Below are 17,994 nucleotides of genomic sequence, written 5' to 3' on the forward strand. Positions count from 1 at the left end.
GGGGGGTGTACATGGTTGTAGATCTGTCTCACATACAAGGCTAAAATACAAGGTAAAATGTCTGCCAACTGCCATTGAAATGGTAACGGAAATTTGAAATACCGATATTTTGGAAACACCATTTTTTCAGATCAATTGTGAGCTGTAATTTCATTCCGTTTTCAGGAAAATAATTTAAAAACAATTTCTTTTAAAGGGTCGACAGTTAAGTTTTATATCTTCACATCTTAAAAATGCAGAATCACGATTTGTAAATGCCAAACTTGCCAGTGAAGTCTGGTTCAAAGTATTCAAATGATAAAGAAATATGTGGATTAGATCCTATGAGACAGATCTGACTCCATCGAAATTTGGGGGGGGGGGGGGTTGATCAGGTGAGGGGTGTATACCTGCACTGAGCCCCCGTGCCTGTCCGCTGCCAGGTGGGAGGTCAGATAGGAGGAGTTTGCTTGGCGTGTGGGCTGTACCTCCCATGCTCCTCGTCGATCTGAGACCGCTGTCTGCTCAGGAGTCGGGGGGCGTCGGTGATGGGAGGGGAAGTGGGGTAGGTGGGTGCGATGGGAGAGGGTGGCGGGATAATCGCGTTAGGAGAGATGGATAGTTGGGTGTGCGTGGCCAGGTACCATGCAAAGCAGCATGAGAAATGGAGAAAAAAAAAAAAAAAGCAACAAAATAAAAGAGTGAATCAAAATCAAAGCTTCAGCCAAAGAACTGAAATAGAAACTAATGAGCCTGAAGCCAAATGGAGGTAAGCCCTTACATCTCAATCTCATCACATCACACACAAAATAAATCTAAATTATCTATGAAAGAATCTGTTTGTTTGTTTGTTTATATTAACAATATAAACCAAAGCAGTTCACACAAGCGCGATAAAGAGAGCACTGAACAAGAGTTACTGTAATCCTTGATTGGCAGAAACGTTCCTATTCCCCCCCGCACCACATCTGGAGCAAGACGAACTAAAACATGAGCAACGGGGGGGGGGGGGAGAACTGCAGTCCCTCGAAAACGCTGGCCAGAAATATCCTTAATTAATCCCGAGCACATTTTCTAACGGTCTCACCTGTTCCATCGATCTGGTGAAGAAATCAAGTCCTTCACTTTCTCATTTCAATTAGGGCTGGGCGATAAGTCTTCTATCATGATAGAGGTCATTTCAAATCTTGGTAACGATATAAATCACCAAATAGCCCGTTATCTGGCGGATCAATAAATGAATAGTGTATTTGGAAATAACCACATGGTGAAGCCAGTTTTCTCCTGTGTGAATTAAATATTTGACACATCAATTTAGATGACGCAATTGTGTATGACGATGTATGATTGAATCACAATAATATTTCACTGAGACTATAAATCATCATATAAATATCGCCCGGCGCTAATGTCAATGTAGTACAGTATGTGAATGACTACAAAGCATCATCTCAGTTATCTTTGTGGGCTGCTGCTAATCAGAGAAATTCATTTAGAAATACTCAACAGCCAACCAAAACAGGATTATAGAGATAATTGGGATTAATGGTGTTTTGACAAAATATATGACAAATCATCTTATTGTAATTATCCCTCTTTAAAAAAAACAAATACATCTCATCAGAATAGTTTTCATAAAAGCTTTGAAACTCTTCATGCACACGAGTCCTGATAACTGCAGAATCCTGTATTGTTCAAGATCTTGTGTTAGTTTCCTTTATTCAGAGGTCAGATGCAAGCAGGGGAATCGGTGTTTTACCTCATACATACACTTCCGGTTGTAATGCACTGCCTCCCTTGCTTTCACTGGAACAAAAGCCTGGAACACACACACTCCCACTACTCTGAACAAAACCTGGCATACCTGATTTCTGATTGGTGGGTGCTGTGAGGGCCGGTCTCTGTGAGGATGGCTCTCTCTCGGCACAGCTAACGCTCCAGAGTCTATATGGACAGACCCCACTGGTGTGGGCTGGGGGGGGGATAATAACCAGTTCAGTTCTGGACCGTCAAGCAGCTCACTGAAAAGAATTGTTGACCGTCTCCAAATGTATCCGTGAGTCGTTTGCGTGCGTTACTTACTATCTGCCTGCCAACCCAGTCGTAAGTGTAGTCGAAGGTGTATCCTTTTCGCTCAAACAGTTCAGTGAACAGAGTCCGCAGATATTCATAGTCTGGCTTTTCAAAGAAGTCCAACCGTCTCACATATCGCAGGTAGGTGGCCATCTCCTCTGAATTAAACAAGTATTTAAAAGACGGTTTAACCTTCAATATGGATTCTAATTATATATTGGGATGACATTTCATTTGGAAAGGTCTCGGTAAAATCACAGCTTATCTCTATGTGATCATTTTCCAGCGTGACCCATAACTACATTACAGCCGTCATCAGCGTACCTGGGAAGTTCTCACAAAGGACCTCGATGGGAGTGTTTCGTTTTGTGTCTCCAATCTTCTGGTATCGTTCTTTCAACGTGTCGGCCTGCAGGAGAATCAAAAACGGAAAGACATATGACCCGATTCTGATGTCTGATCAGAAATATGCCAAAACTAGTTCTTCAGATGTTCTTGTTTCTTGATGCAGAATTGGTTAATCTACTTTTCATACCATCACTTCTTATTTCTCTTTGGTTGTAGCAAAGAAAACACTGATAACTAAAGTCTTTATACTCGCATTGTCACACAAGACAGACTTTCAATACATTCTCAAAGTGTTCATAAAGAACTACAAATAAAACAATAATAATTATCAGATCAGACTGATGGTGTAACATACCTTTAGACCTTGCCATGGTAGACTCCCACGAAGGAAATACATGAACATGTGGCCTAAGGCCTCCAGGTCATCTCGCCGGCTTTGCTCTACATGAACAAGATTTGATAACGTTTCACTGAGAAACCTCAAGAATAAAGCAACAATCCACAAGACATAATAAACATGTCAGGACAACAGAACCAAACTCATCTTACCTTTGCCTAGATGTGTATTGATGGACATATATCGGGCAGTGCCAGTCAAGCTCTTATGCTCCCTGTATGGAATGTGTTTTTTGGTCTCGGGGTCGATGTACTCTTTGGCCAAACCAAAGTCAATGATGTGGATGATGTGTTCCTTTTTATTCCCTTGCCGTCCGATGAGAAAGTTTTCAGGTTTCACGTCTCTATAGATGAGGTTTTTAGAGTGCACATACTCCATTCGAGAAATCTGTTGAGAAAGAATACAGCAGAGTCAGCAAAAAACAGCAACACAGGCCTAAAAGTGTGCAAAGCGTAGTCAAGATGTCAAAATTTACTCAAAACTGATATTTTAATGACCGTTGACTGCTACAATATGTCACTCTTTTCAAGAGCAGAGTGATATAGACTGCCAGCGTTTTTACCGATGTCCTCATTGACTCTGGAAGGAGATTTCTCAAGTCTGGGAAAAAGACTCGAGCGATCTCGCCGGAGTCATTTCAGCGAGGAGACTACAAATGCAGATCAGAAACCCTGCATTGCAAACTGGGTGAGAAAGCATTTATAAAATAGTAATTTATGCTGATTGATTGATGATTGATTCACTATTTGCTTAAGCCCTATGTTGCACAGCTACCACAGTGATCCGTTACATCACACAACAAAAGCTTCTGTTGCTGTTGAGCCAGAATTTCAAGCCACCAACTGAGATGCAAAACCGTCCTGCTGGGACTTAGGACTCAGAAAGCACCAGTGATTAGGATCTGAACGACAATGTGTTTATTAATGTAAATCTTAACCAAGAGCTCATAGCAGTCATCTTCCAATTTGTAAGAGCAGCTCAAACACAAAGGGAAGAATAAGTTATGGTGAGAGTTATAAAATCATTTACTAGGGTTTGATCTTGAAGGATCCTGAAACACTCCCAAAGAAAAGGAGCTTGTGTAGGAGCTCACTGCACTTACTGTGGGATCACTCACTTGTGCCAAAAAAATAAAAGGAGACCGACGTCATAAACACAGGGGAGAGATTGGCTGAGGCGCAGACTTTGGCTTCTCTCTGTTCTGCAACATCGTGCTTATGTTGTGCTGGTTTCCTTACCAATCTGCAGGGGCTATCTGCATTACAAGAGCACTGCAGATTTTGTGCTGACAAATTGAAATGCTAGAAATTTTGAGATGTCTGAGGCGACGAAAAGCTGAAAGACCACCATCTGAGCTGCTCAAACCTAATGAGATTCAGTGATGGCTTTGCTCTTTTTGACAGCCTACCCGACTCTGAGCAATAGTGCGTGTGGACTGACACACTGATAATTTGCAGACTCTGCACTGGTAGCCCACCTGCTCCATGGACCTTTGTAGGCATTGTGCGTATAAAATCATGTATATAGTGGGTACGGAAAGTATTCAGACCCCTTTAAATTTTTCACTCTTTGTTTCATTGCAGCCATTTGCTAAAATCAAAAAAGTTCATTTTATTTCTCATTAATAGCACCCCATCTTGACAGAAAAAACAGAAATGTAGAAATTGTTGCAAATTTATTAAAAAAGAAAAACTGAAATATCACATGGTCATAAGTATTCAGACCCTTTGCTGTGACACTCATATTTAACTCACATGCTGTCCATTTCTTCTGATCCTCCTTGAGATGGTTCTACTCCTTCATTGGAGTCCAGCTGTGTTTAATTAAACTGATTGGACTTGATTAGGAAAGGCACACACCTGTCTATATAAGACCTTACAGCTCACAGTGCATGTCAGAGCAAATGAGAATCATGAGGTCGAAGGAACTGCCCAAGGAGCTCAGAGACAGAATTGTGGCAAGGTACAGATCTGGCCAAGGTTACAAAAGAATTTCTGCAGCACTCAAGGTTCCCAAGAGCACAGTGGCCTCCATAATCCTTAAATGGAAGACGTTTGGGACGACCAGAACTCTTCCTAGACCTGGCCGTCCAGCCAAACTGAGCAATCGTGGAAGAAGAGCCTTGGTGAGAGAGGTAAAGAAGAACCCAAAGATCACTGTGGCTGAGCTCCAGAGATGCAGTAGGGAGATGGGAGAAAGTTCCACAAAGTCAACTATCACTGCAGCCCTCCACCAGTCGGGGCTTTATGGCAGAGTGGCCCGACAGAAGCCTCTCCTCAGTGCAAGACATGAAAGCCCGCATAGAGTTTGCCAAAAAACACATGAAGGACTCCCAGACTATGAGAAATAAGATTCTCTGGTCTGATGAGACAAAGATTGAACTTTTTGGCGTTAATTCTAAGCGGTATGTGTGGAGAAAACCAGGCACTGCTCATCACCTGCCCAATACAATCCCAACAGTGAAACATGGTGGTGGCAGCATCATGCTATGGGGGTGTTTTTCAGCTGCAGGGACTGAACTGGTTGCAATTGAAGGAAAGATGAATGCGGCCAAGTACAGAGATATCCTGGAAGAAAACCTCTTCCAGAGTGCTCTGGACCTCAGACTGGGCCGAAGGTTCACCTTCCAACAAGACAATGACCCTAAGCACACAGCTAAAATAACAAAGGAGTGTCTTCGGAACAACTCTGTGACCATTCTTGACTGGCCCAGCCAGAGCCCTGACCTAAACCCAATTGAGCATCTCTGGAGAGACCTGAAAATGGCTGTCCACCAACGTTCACCATCCAACCTGACGGAACTGGAGAGGATCTGCAAGGAAGAATGGCAGAGGATCCCCAAATCCAGGTGTGAAAAACTTGTTGCATCATTCCCAAGAAGACTCATGGCTGTACTAGCTCAAAAGGGTGCTTCTACTCAATACTGAGCAAAGGGTCTGAATACTTATGACCATGTGATATTTCAGTTTTTCTTTTTTAATAAATTTGCAAAAAATTCTACATTTCTGTTTTTTCTGTCAAGATGGGGTGCTGAGTGTACATTGATGAGAAATAAAATGAACTTTTTGATTTTAGCAAATGGCTGCAATGAAACAGAGTGAAAAATTTAAAGGGGTCTGAATACTTTCCGTACCCACTGTAATTTATTGAGACTGTAAAGCAGCAATACAAGCAGTTTATTAAAAATAAAATATGTATTTTGTACGAGGCATTCTGGGACGCATGTTCAACTGCTGTAAAATCTCAAATATTTCGTTCCTCGATTCACTTCACAGATCATATTTAGTAGCTCTTTTTTGCCATTTAAATTTGCTGCTGTTAAAGGAAACGCAATATGCTTCTTTAACTCTCGACTCCAGGTCCACTTACTAGCTCTTTCCACAGCTTTCAACTGCATCTCACTTTTTGTTCAGTTGTCAACTGAGCAAACTGCAAAGAAAGACCGTGAGATTAGCTTTAAAGCTCCAGCAAATTAACTGGACTGTGTTAGGAACTATTTTATTTTTTCAAAGTTCCTCCACCTGTTTAAAACCCACATTTTAACCCATCCACTGATTCAGGGAGCAGAATCCCTTCAAAACCCTGGAAGGCTTTTATTATGAAACATGCAGGAAGTGTTGGGTAACTCATAAGAAGTGGAAGCTATTTTAAAACAACTTAATGTGTCATAAAATGTGTTGAACTCACCAGCTGAATCGCTATCATTAAGACGGTCTTCAGTGAAAAGGTCCTGTCACAAAGGTCAAAGAGGTCCTCTAGACTCGGGCCTAGCAGCTCCAGAACCATAGCATTGTATTTCCCACATGGCCCAAAGTAAAACACTTGGGGCACGCCTTCAGCTGAAACACAAGCAGAAAGAGATTAGGTCTACAAGAACATCCCAGTGGACACAGCTGTACATGTCCTCACGACTGTTTTTGTAGTCCCACGTCTTTGTTTAACTAGACATTTACAAGTACATCGAACATATTCAAGATGATTTTTAATAGCTATAGTAGTAGTAGTAGTATAGTATAATAGTAGAAAGAAATCTGTTGAGAAAAAGAAAATACTGGTTAGTAGATGGGGAAAAAAGTAGAATATGCCTTTCAGGGGTTTTTAGTTGAATATACAAGTGTGAGTTCAGAGAGTTGGGGTGGTATGTTTATTATTCTCGTCTCCCTTGACAAATGATATTTCTAAGTTGGGTCCAGGGTGAACCATAAGAGGCCTCAAACTGGTCTGATAGGAGGAGGAGCACCACAAGGTTACTGAGCAGAGAGAGCTGCAAGGTAAACATTAACCTGAAAGTAAAACACAACACCTGCAAATAAAACTGTCACTCCTCTAGTGCAGGCTGAAAACTAATCTTTTCACTGGCTCATCATATCACATCCTCCCAACTGAATCACATCCTCTCTGCTCTACTCACTCCAACTGCTCTGAAAGCCCTTCCATCTGTCACCTCGGCTCCTATTTCACTTCTTGTCACAGTGCAGTTTAGCGTTGTGAGGTCGGTCCAATGCAACAGTAATAATGCAACAGGGCCAGTGCTCTGCCACATATACTCCTTCGTATGGGTTGTTATTAATGCTGGCGATGTGGGACTCAAAGCTCATTGTATGGCCGTGGCAATAAACTGCAATATTAAAACTGCAATTGTTCCTCCATCAGCGTGACAAGGCTCCGATTATGTTTTCTGCTCCGACCGTTGCATGTTTGGAGTTTTTGGGGTAAAACTTTTGGTCCAAGATTTCACTCCAACACTGGCACTTTTAAAACAGCCGTCCAATCACAGTGGAGGAGAGGCGGGACAAATGGCAAAAAGACCAACCGTCACATCATACATGCACACGTGCTGAGAAACACAAATAACGGAGGTGAAATCAATACTATTTTTACTTTAGCGGATATTTCGTATCATTGCAACCAAAGCTTCTCAGCTGAACTAAAGCACTTTGCCTCATTGCCCTTCTGGGTTCCCATTTAACAATAAACAAGTTAATTTGTTTTAATTTGTTTGTTTTAATTTGTTGCAAAAGCAAAACAAATATATATTGCATATCGTGCGTTTGAGCCAATCCTTCTCACAGCAGGAGAAATATCTTCAGCGTGACAGCAAATGTTTCCTTTATTCCAGCAGGTAACTGTAATAAGCGGATTTCTAAATTCATAAGAAAAGCCTCCCCGTCCTGCACACAAATCTAATCTAATGTTTTGCAGGATTTCATGTTTTATGCACATACAACTCCTATTGATTGTAATTATTTGGAATTGGAGATTATTTATAATCTTCTTGACCACATCCTGAACTTAACTTTCAAAGAACAGGAAATCAGGTCAAACTGTTAATTACCTTCAGGGGATGAATGAGTCAAAGTTTGCCCCTGCATTACTGCCAGCCAGTCCTATTAAAAAAGGTCCCCTCAAGAAACTTCAGAGAAATGCTTCAATCATACAGACCTTGCTCTATCAGACTGCTTCAGCTGTGCTCAGTCCTTGGAAATAATATAATTGCATGATCGTTGAAAGTAGTGGGGACGTCCCGATTGCCTTTCACTTCCCCGATCCAAAGGCCAGAACTTTATCTGCAGTTTCCGAAATGACAAAAAGTCTTCTGGAGATTAGAGGGAGCAAAGTTATAGTTTTGCTACACGACCTTTGTCTTTAAATAAAAAAAAAAAAACAAGCGGGCGTATATATATTTGAGGAGGAATCAATGATAATTTTACTATTTTCAGCAACTGAAAAAAGGTTTTTGGAGGATCCTGGAGGTGGTTCTGTCCAACACGATGCTGATTGTTTGCCACAGCATGCATTTTCTGTCAATCCACACAGGAGTTCACAAAGCTAAGTAACAAGAAGCAATGAAGTTTAACTGTGATCATGCACTAAAAATTGAGCAGAGGAAAAGATAGGCTAGCGTATGTTGAATGAACCTGGTTGGGCCCACTGACATCAGGCAAATTTGAAATTAGCTCAAAGTAGCTAAAAGGGATTGAACTGTTGCCGAAATGCTAAACTGATTTGAGAACTAACGTTAGCTAACTTTGCCAGCCAGCTCACCAAACAGTTCCTCGCTGATCAGACGGGATTGGGCTGTAGAGATGGGATGCTCATGACGGTTTAGCCCCATGATTAGCCCTGGTGATTTTAATATTTGGGATGTTGTGGAGGGTTAATCCAAGAGGTTAGGTGGGTTTTTTCAGGGGTAGGAGCCCCAGAGTATTACGCATCTTTCCAAGTTTGCTCCCCCTCATTAAAACATAACCAGGTGCCAATGAACACAACATTCACATGTTATCACTTCATAAAGTTGATATGAACATATTAGCTGCTCCGCCAGTGCTTTACACATCCTGCAACATAAAGCAGCATTAGAAAGCATAGTCCAATATTTACTTTCTTTCTAGGGTGCGAGAGTGAATGAAAACAGTTTAGTTGCCGGCCGTAAAAAACCCCAAACAATAAGCTGACGTTTGAGAAGTTACAACTGGAGAACTGAACTGAACTTTGAGGGAATATTCTGGGCAACACCTTTCACATTATATGTAATAACTTCATCCATTGTTAAACATAAAAATATTGATCAGAGCCGTTTTGAGACTAAACAATTTGTAATTCCTTTTCGTACCTCCCTATAGGGCTGGTACATATTTCTGACTAACACCGTCACTATTTCTCAGTCTATCTACAAGCCTGAAGATTAATTGTTTTTATTCTGCACACATACAGGAGACAATGATGGACAGGCTGCCTGCAAATATTTTAGTTGTACTGTATGCTGCTCAGTTCATTCATGTTTCTTGTGACGACGAAGGAGCACAATAAGATAGCACAATCAAGTTTAGTGAATGGACCAAATTGCCTTAAAAACCATTATTTTTTTAAAGAAATTTAAGAAGAGACTGATCACAAGAAAGTTAAATATTAATTCTGAAATATGAATTTATACTGAATAATGCTTTTTGACTTGCAAGCTCGGTAATAAGAAATACACCGCAGCTTGAAAGGTGGCGTGAATGCTGTCAGCGAGCATATGGGCATGTAGGAGTCATGCTGCGCTCCATCTTGTGTTTCTGGACACCATCATGCAGTTCTGTGGGTTGCTAATTGTACCATAGGAACCCCGGGTGCCTGTGGGAGGCCTAAAAATGTGTCAGATTGGAGATGTGCTGTAAATAAATGGATAAACGGTTGTTGAATTGAAAACGGTGGAATGGTTAGTCAAGCTTTTTACGAGCAAAGGGAATCCCAGAGCCTTCATTATCCTCAGAAGAGAATCCGTGTGTCCTGTACTGTAGAGAGTACTCTAATTGTACAGGAAGACGCAAACATTGATGGAAGCTACCACTTTGGACTTCTCTCGTCCACTTTTCTGAAACATAATGAGAGCTTTTCATGGGTGTAGCTCCGACTTGGTCTTCAAGACATTTCTACATTGCTGCAAGTGAACAACACGTGGCCTGGACTAACAAAGACAGCGGTTGCAACTATAACTATACTCCTACTACAGAACACATCGGATTTTTTATCTAATTTAGTTCATGCTGGGGATGATGTCTGCTCAAACCTTACAGACCGACGCTCCATTCTCCACAGACATAATATTTAAAGTTAGTTAAGAGTTAGCTTTACTAATGTAATGGACTTAATATCCTTCACAGGTATATAATATGCAGTTGTATTTAGTGGTAGAATACACCTATTGGATGAAGATATTTCAAATACACTCATGTCATTACTCAGAGTAAGAAGTCTGTGATCCGAAGAGAATAAAACATCGGCATATAAATCACGACTACTAAGGTTTTATGCAGACTTTCACAAATGCATCAGCTCTGTCAATTTGTCTTGTGTAAAAGGACAAAAGAATACGTTTTCATATGCATTACCGACATCTAAAGAGGGGCTGGCTGCAATCCTTTACAACAAGATGAATTTGATGGATGTGTGATGAGTGAATAAATGAAACTGGTTCTAAGCCCGACTGAAATGCATTCGCCCAAATGTCCCCGCACACGACTTTCTGTGTGTGCATTTTCTCAAGCAGCTGTCAAAGATCTGTTGTTTCTCTGGACTTGGTCCTGAGCTTGGATGAGCTTCATGGTGACCATCGGGTAGTAGTAGTTCCGTTATTAATACATTATACGTCACCATAAAAGAGACGCTTAATGCCAGAGCAACACCACGCCACCTCCCCATGTAGATGCTTAACAAAATGATAATGTTACATAAAAGATTAAAAACGGCGATTTCTTTGTGTGTGTCGGCACCATCATGTGCGTTTTTTTTAATGGGAAGAAAACATCACAGAGATGATGTGTTGGGATGACTGTGTGGAGTTTGCATGTTCTCCTCGTGCCTGTGTGGGTTTCCTCCCACAGTCCAAAGAAATGCAGGTTAGGTGAATTCGTGACTCTGAATTATACTGTAGGTGTGAGTGTGTTTATCTTACTAATATTAAAAAATATATATATATATATATATATATATATGCGATACCCCCGTGATTACTGCATGCGAGTTTGTGGCTAGCTAGGCTGTTGTAATTATTTTTGGTAATTATCAAAGCTAGCTATGTTTAAATCTAGATGTGCTCAATAATTCATATAAATAAATAAAAACTGATTCAAACAAAGCATACCTTCAATGACCCAGTTACATTTGAATTTCACAACGCGAATCCCGACACATATGCTTCGTCATCGTTAGCTCGCCAACGTTCCTCCTGATGCAGTGACGCAAAAGTGACGGTTTTGAACAATAAAAAAAAGCTCCAAAGTATGTGGAGAACAGATATGACCCTGTATACATTAAATTTGGATTCATAATGGCAGTAGCATAACACATTTACCACCTGGTTTATTTTTTTGTCTTTGGAAGGTGCTCCTCGCACATCTCACATTCACTAGTGGGCCTTAAACTACAGAAGTTGGAGAACCCCTGTTTTAAAACACTGCTCTCTAGTTTCTCAACATGCTCTATTTTTTTTCAAACTAAACACTGCTCTGGGAGAACTTCTAGTCTTGACAATGATCCAAGTGTTCGCATCAGTGGGAACAGACATCCAGGGTAAGACCTCCGGCCTTTCCTTTACATGTTTGTGAAATCTAGTAAGCTGTGTCACTGTGGGAAATGTTTACTCTTTGGGATTGCAATGGTCACAGAGCTGGTGTCGTGTTTCATTATGAGGTCTGACTGCCGATGCCTTTAAGAGCTCAACGGTGTCCTTGAACAAACTCTCTTGATCTTCAAAACCACCCCGTCCTCGGCACACTGATGCCTCACAGTCTGCCGTCATGTAAAACCAAAGCAGCGAGGGAACCTTAATTGATTGCACTGATGAATATCCTCACATGGAGAATATGTGCAAGGAGATGCTTTTATTCCTAATCTAATCATCATTAATATCCAGCGACAGTTGGTTATGCACCAGATACGACACCTAAACGAGCATCTGAGCCAAAACCACATTAATTCATAAAGACCCCGTCGCACAGACACTGTGACAACCACATTGGCTGAGAGGAATGTGGCACAGCCAAGAAGAAATGAGGTCACGTTACCCCATCTGGAGGAGAGGACAGAGGCAGGTTAGCACGAGGAGAGGCAGACCCACTCTCTAAATATTTAATGTGTTTCCGCACAGTTGGCCTTTTCCAGCCCTTGCCTTTGCAAAAACAATAGCCATTATATTCCCAGTCTGGAGCCCTACATGCATATATGATAACCAAACAGCACATCAAGGAGTCGGACCACACATCACAGGAAACGTGGCTTTTATCTTCCGAGCCAAACTGGGACTGAGACCACCCCTGATCTGGAACAGATTGAACCGGTTTAAAGAAATCCTTCATTCATAAATTGATCAAACTTATCTATCAATCACTAGCTCTAGTTTAGGAGTATTCATGTGACCATCAGTGCAACGTTAAGACATTATTATTTCAACCATTTTACCAGAAGAGCAACGCACAACTATTAAAAAAGATTGTTCTATTGTTCCATTGTTTCGAGCGTTCCCACCCATTTCCTCTCGTACCAAGACTAAAAAAAGTTTGCCCTTCGTTTATTTCTCCGTTGTAATCATTTAATCTTCACACGATTCTTGTCAGTGGTTGCTATAACAAGGATATGTCAGCAGACCTCAACTGATCTCTTAAGACAATCTGATAAATTCTCAGGGGAGCTGAGTCAAAGGAGAAGTGGTTGAGAAGCAACGTTGGTGCATTGTCTTTCATTCTGAACACTTAATAATGTAAAGGGCATGGTTCTAGTAAAGAGAATAAGAGGATCTGGAAAAAGACTAAGAGGTACTTCAGTGTGTGTACGGTTAGTGTTGACATCACTGTTCAACACCATGAACCAGACAGTGTAGATAAACTGTTACCATTGGCTATAATGTGTGCAAAAAGAAATGATCAAAATCTAGAATTACCGCCTCCGCCAAGTTGAGGTTTACATCCACGTCTGTCCAAAATGTCATCACCTCATCGTTTTATGCAAGACATTTGTGTGACATTAGCATAATTAGCATATTCATTCTTGAGTTATGGTCACAATAACCTGTTGACCACCGGACTCTAATCAGTTCATCTTTTCAATCCAAGTGGACGTTTGTGCCAAATTTAGAGAATGTCCCTCGAGGCATTCCAGAGATATCGCTTTCACGAGAACGGAGCAGACGTGAGGTCACAGCGATCTTGACCAGCGATGACAGACACCAGAAAAATCGATCTGGTTTGGAGTCATTTGTCATTCAACACCGGAACTAATGAAGTGCTACATTAGACGCAGTACTGCACTGAAATTAAAATGATCAACTTAATAAAGGTGATATGTCAGTGTTGTGTTCACTGCCAGCAAGTGTCCAAAATAAATGAAATGTCTATGTTTGAAAAGCCACAGGTGTTCACTATGTACACACATGTTACAACACACCCAGACTAGACCCACACGAGTCACTGAATAGTTATCGTTAGCTCAATCAGAGATGGACATTGGACACACGTGCATTAAGTCTACACTGCAACACTGAACAGAGGTGACATCTTCCTGCACATTCTGCCTCGATTAACAAGTCTTTCCAGTGGATAAGTAAATAAAAATCAGCTGCTGCATCTGCTTTGCGGGTGTATAAGAAGCATTATGTCAACACCTTCCACATTGAAGCGTTACATGCAAGGTCACCACGCTCTCTATGCATCGTACGCGCACTCGTGGACACAGAGTCCTGGAAATTAAAAAGAGTTGCTGACACAGCTTAAAATCAATACGTAACCAGAGTGGAGTAATCACTTGTTGTGGAAATGATGCAATCTGCTGGACTAATCTCCCAAAACAGTCAAATCATCGTGATGTAGTCTCACACAAAAAAAAAAAAAAGAAAACGCACCACGGGGAGTAGCGAGCACATCTGTGACCTTACCTGTGGTTCCCAGTGTTTTGTAGAACCGGTACTCTAAATGCAGCTGTGGTGCCCTCGACTTCACTGGTTCCTGTACAGCGGACACATTCAAACCAGCACGCAATTAATAGCAAGAACCTCACAAACTGGAATAAAACAGTCAAAAGAAAATACAGCAAAGATACTTTACATGAGTAGAAAGATATATTTTTATGACTTATCTTGCACTTAAGACATATAAAACCCTGAGTTTTGCACAAACACCACCAGCAGCTCTGGTGTAAATGATGTCCTGTCACCTGAGATTAAAATCAGTCGCCATTTTGAAGGTTTTTTCCCAAGCTACGAAGTTACACTCCACCCAAACATCCCAGTTGATAGTGTAGGAAACTTATGAATAAAAATGTTCAATAATAATCTAGTCACAGGGACAATCCAGTCACATAAAAGCACCCAAAGTCTGAAATGTCTCCCCAGTTTATTGATGTTTAGAAACTCAACACATATTTATTGAAACATTCCTCACTTGTATAAAATGTCATCAGTGTCGGGACACCATACAGTACTATGAGCAGCTGAGAACTATCTGCTTTAGCAAACTTAATACTTTAGTGTTGTAATTTTGTATCTACTACTCTCTAGTGAAACAATTATAAAAGCGCGAGTCAGGAGTCATGACCTCCAGTCATCTCATCTCCTCACTGTGACACCCGAGCACATCCTGAGAGTCATATTTCTGGAAATCAACTGCAATGAAGAACATGCAGTCTGTGTCTACTTGAAGCTTAACAGCAGCTTCCCTGTCTGAACACAGCATTGACAGGATACGATATAATTTCAGTAACATTTTAGACACGTCACTTAAATAAAGTAGACAGAGTGCTTCATTGTGCACCTGCATAACAGCTTTTAATCCATCATTTTGCAAGAGATTGTTATATCAGCAGAGGTATGGAGTCATGCAGAGAGAGAGAAAGTGTTCACTTACCAGTTTAATAGCTACATACTCGTTGGTGTAGAGATTTTTACCTGGAATAAGACAGAGAAGATGGCTTTTTAAAATGAAGTACACCACTTCAGGCTTTACAAAAGGTTCCCCGGGTAATAGGCAACACCGTAAGTGATTGTGTCTGATTGAGTGTTCTTTTTAAATTTTGGAAGATCCACGTAAAAAAAAGGTCTATAACAGAAAATGATGCAATCGTGCTCCTTTTTTCCAGCTCTCCTTGAATATACTCAGTTGCCGGGTACACCTCACTAAAGACAATGCATTCTAATACAACAGCCCAAAAAACAGTTTTGTCATGAAGTTATAACGTTCAGTTTTGAGAGGTTTTGGTTTAACCCTTTAAAGCAAACCTCCCGCTGATGGTTTGAATGATCCTGTTTAAATCCGTCTAAAATAAGAAAGATAATATTTTGAGCATTCATTCTTTCAGGCTTCCGTTATTAGGTCATCACGCTTTACGCTCTTCATGACATCATTAGTTTACGGTGCTTTATGTTATGCGTGGAATGGAACCAAAGTATCAGCGCCTTTGCAGTCATATAAACGGGTGTGGACACAATATTAGAAACACCTCAGTATAATGCAATACAATTCAACAGCACCACAAACTACAGCCTTCAAAATAACCATAAAGTATCGATATCTCTCTCAAACGGTTTGAATTAAAACTGAACATTTCTTTACTGTTGTATAAGGTTGCATTAGTTTGGGTTAGGTGTACCTAACAATGGTTCTGTGTGTAACTACTTAGTCTGCAGTTTATGAAGTGACATAAAAACTTCCAAATTCCCTCAGTTGCTCCGTTGTGTATTAAACCATTTCACACATGATTAAAACTACTTACCGAGCTTCAATTCACCAAAGTTTCCACAGCCGATCTTCTTGCCCACACGAAAGTTTGGCCCCACCATGAGAACCCCGGAGGAGCTGGAGGAGCCAGATGGTCGGGACGAGTGTCCGCTGCGGCTTCCCTGGGAAACTTTAGTGGTCCTGGCGGGCCGCTCGCCATATTTATCTCTCGGTTGATCCATGGTGTGAGCAGCACAGGTCAGCGGGAGCCTGGAGTGATGTACAAAAAGGCCTCCTGGGCCGGGCCCACCACAGCCACAGCCCTGGTTACTGGCAGTGCCTGGATGGCACGGTCACTCTCATGAGACAAAAGCCGGCGGAGTAAAACCGGCACTCCTCCCCGTCCTCACCCGGTCGCCTCTAACAGTTGTTGGACAGGCTGATCTCTGGCCTCAACATCTGTCCCGGGAAGGAGAAGGTGGAAGACCTGCAACGAACACAGAGAGAAAAGACATTAACTTTCCACAGAGAACATCATATGGAACATGGAGTTGTCTCAAATGTTAATCTGATGAAACCCAGCAAATGCATTGGGTTTAAAAACACAACTACAAGCTGATCGTTTCCAGTGAGCTTCTTCTTTCACAAAAAGGTGGGACTGTACGAATATCTTGTAGGCTCTTACAAGCATAAAAACACCAACCACAAATTGATGACACCTGAAATTACAATTCCAAACAGTCAGTTTAAAAGTATGTTTAAAAGCATTGAGGATATTTTAGATACTTTAAATAAATAAAAAAACATGCCTTCCTGCTTTAAGAAGTAAAGAAACACAATAAACCAGAAATTTGAATTGAAAAATCTGGTTCTCTTCATTTTAATTCACCATAAGATAACAAGTTTAACTCACATTTGCAGGTCATGAGTCATACAAACGCTCACTGTTTACAAGCAGACGGTGCTACATTAGGGCAGGACTGGCTCACTGTAAAATCGCTGCTGAGCTAAAGAGATAGTCATCAAGTCACAGCGGTCACAGAAAGCACCAGTAAATAGTTTGACCATCAACACAAACCGTAAGTCATAGTTTGTGATCGTGAAGAAGTCTGAAGACTCTCCACCACCCACAGCTAAAGCCTGCAGACAATGTCAGTCAGGAATATTATGTAAACACTTACATAAAGCTACGTCTGCTAGCGAAGGCACCGGAGCTCAACTTTATGGGCACGGGTCGGTTTTCGTCAAGTACACAGAAACATATTTTTGGGTTCAACCTTCTACCACAGGCAAGAATTATGCACATATTAAACTATGGACTATAAAACATGAATGCAGTTTGGTGTGTGACATGACATATGATGTTTATCAGGCCCAGGCCTCTTTGGGGACTTCCTATTCTGTTACTCATCTTCAGGAAGTTAGCGTACTGAAGCAAGCGGCAGACAAAATGTTGCCCGAAAATCAGGCAGATAAAGTTAAATTATACAACCAAAAAAACACACATTTTTTAAAAAAAAGTACCGTTTCCCATTAAAAAACAAGTTTTTCTGCTTTCAATAAGAAATATTTTTAAAACAGCCACTAATGTTTGCATGACAATGCTGTGATTCCTGAGCATGGAAAGGCTGCTGCTGAAAAGTATGTGTGTGTGTGTGTGTGGGCTTCCGGATGACTCATGCTCAGTATTGCCTGCACAGATCTCAGCATCAAAGACAGCTAGTTTTGCTCTCAAGGGCAACTGTGCACTATTGCTATTACATAAAAGCATGAGAAGAACAGCATGGCAATAAAACAGGTTTGTGGCAACGACAAACGGTGAGCTGCAACAGTTTCCATTGTGCAAATAATCATTTGTAGGCCGCTCCGATCCCGGGCGGAGCAGTGTTTAGATTAGCCTGGCGAGGTGTTTCTCCTGATTGAAGACTATCAGCACGCACACACACTGGACGCAGGATAATAAACACACACACACACACACACACACACACACACACACACACACACACA

The 17,994-nt window shown here is 41.2% G+C and overlaps 1 protein-coding gene across 6 annotated transcripts in view; it reads right to left on the bottom strand.

Annotated features, from left to right (window-relative positions):
• The window catches only part of csnk1g1 (casein kinase 1, gamma 1), a 31,196-nt gene that overhangs the window by 8,777 nt on the left and 4,425 nt on the right, over nucleotides 1-17,994 (bottom strand). For 3 of the 6 annotated variants that reach the window (XM_031848206.1, XM_031848205.1, XM_031848204.1), the window contains exons 2-11: nucleotides 16,040-16,471; nucleotides 15,175-15,215; nucleotides 14,208-14,277; nucleotides 6,485-6,636; nucleotides 2,950-3,184; nucleotides 2,756-2,841; nucleotides 2,377-2,461; nucleotides 2,062-2,210; nucleotides 1,844-1,951; nucleotides 390-500 (exon numbers count right to left, since the gene is read on the bottom strand). In XM_031848206.1, coding sequence (XP_031704066.1) covers nucleotides 390-500; nucleotides 1,844-1,951; nucleotides 2,062-2,210; nucleotides 2,377-2,461; nucleotides 2,756-2,841; nucleotides 2,950-3,184; nucleotides 6,485-6,636; nucleotides 14,208-14,277; nucleotides 15,175-15,215; nucleotides 16,040-16,226 — 1,224 coding nt within the window. In that variant the 5' untranslated portion in view covers nucleotides 16,227-16,471. The remainder of the gene's footprint in view (nucleotides 1-389; nucleotides 501-1,843; nucleotides 1,952-2,061; nucleotides 2,211-2,376; nucleotides 2,462-2,755; nucleotides 2,842-2,949; nucleotides 3,185-6,484; nucleotides 6,637-14,207; nucleotides 14,278-15,174; nucleotides 15,216-16,039; nucleotides 16,472-17,994) is intronic. The other 3 variants (XM_031848209.1, XM_031848208.1, XM_031848207.1) reach the window with 1 other exon arrangement.

The sequence above is a fragment of the Anarrhichthys ocellatus genome, unplaced genomic scaffold (assembly GCF_004355925.1).
Source record: "Anarrhichthys ocellatus isolate YVR2014 unplaced genomic scaffold, GSC_Weel_1.0 scaffold8, whole genome shotgun sequence".
NCBI lineage: Eukaryota > Metazoa > Chordata > Actinopteri > Perciformes > Anarhichadidae > Anarrhichthys > Anarrhichthys ocellatus.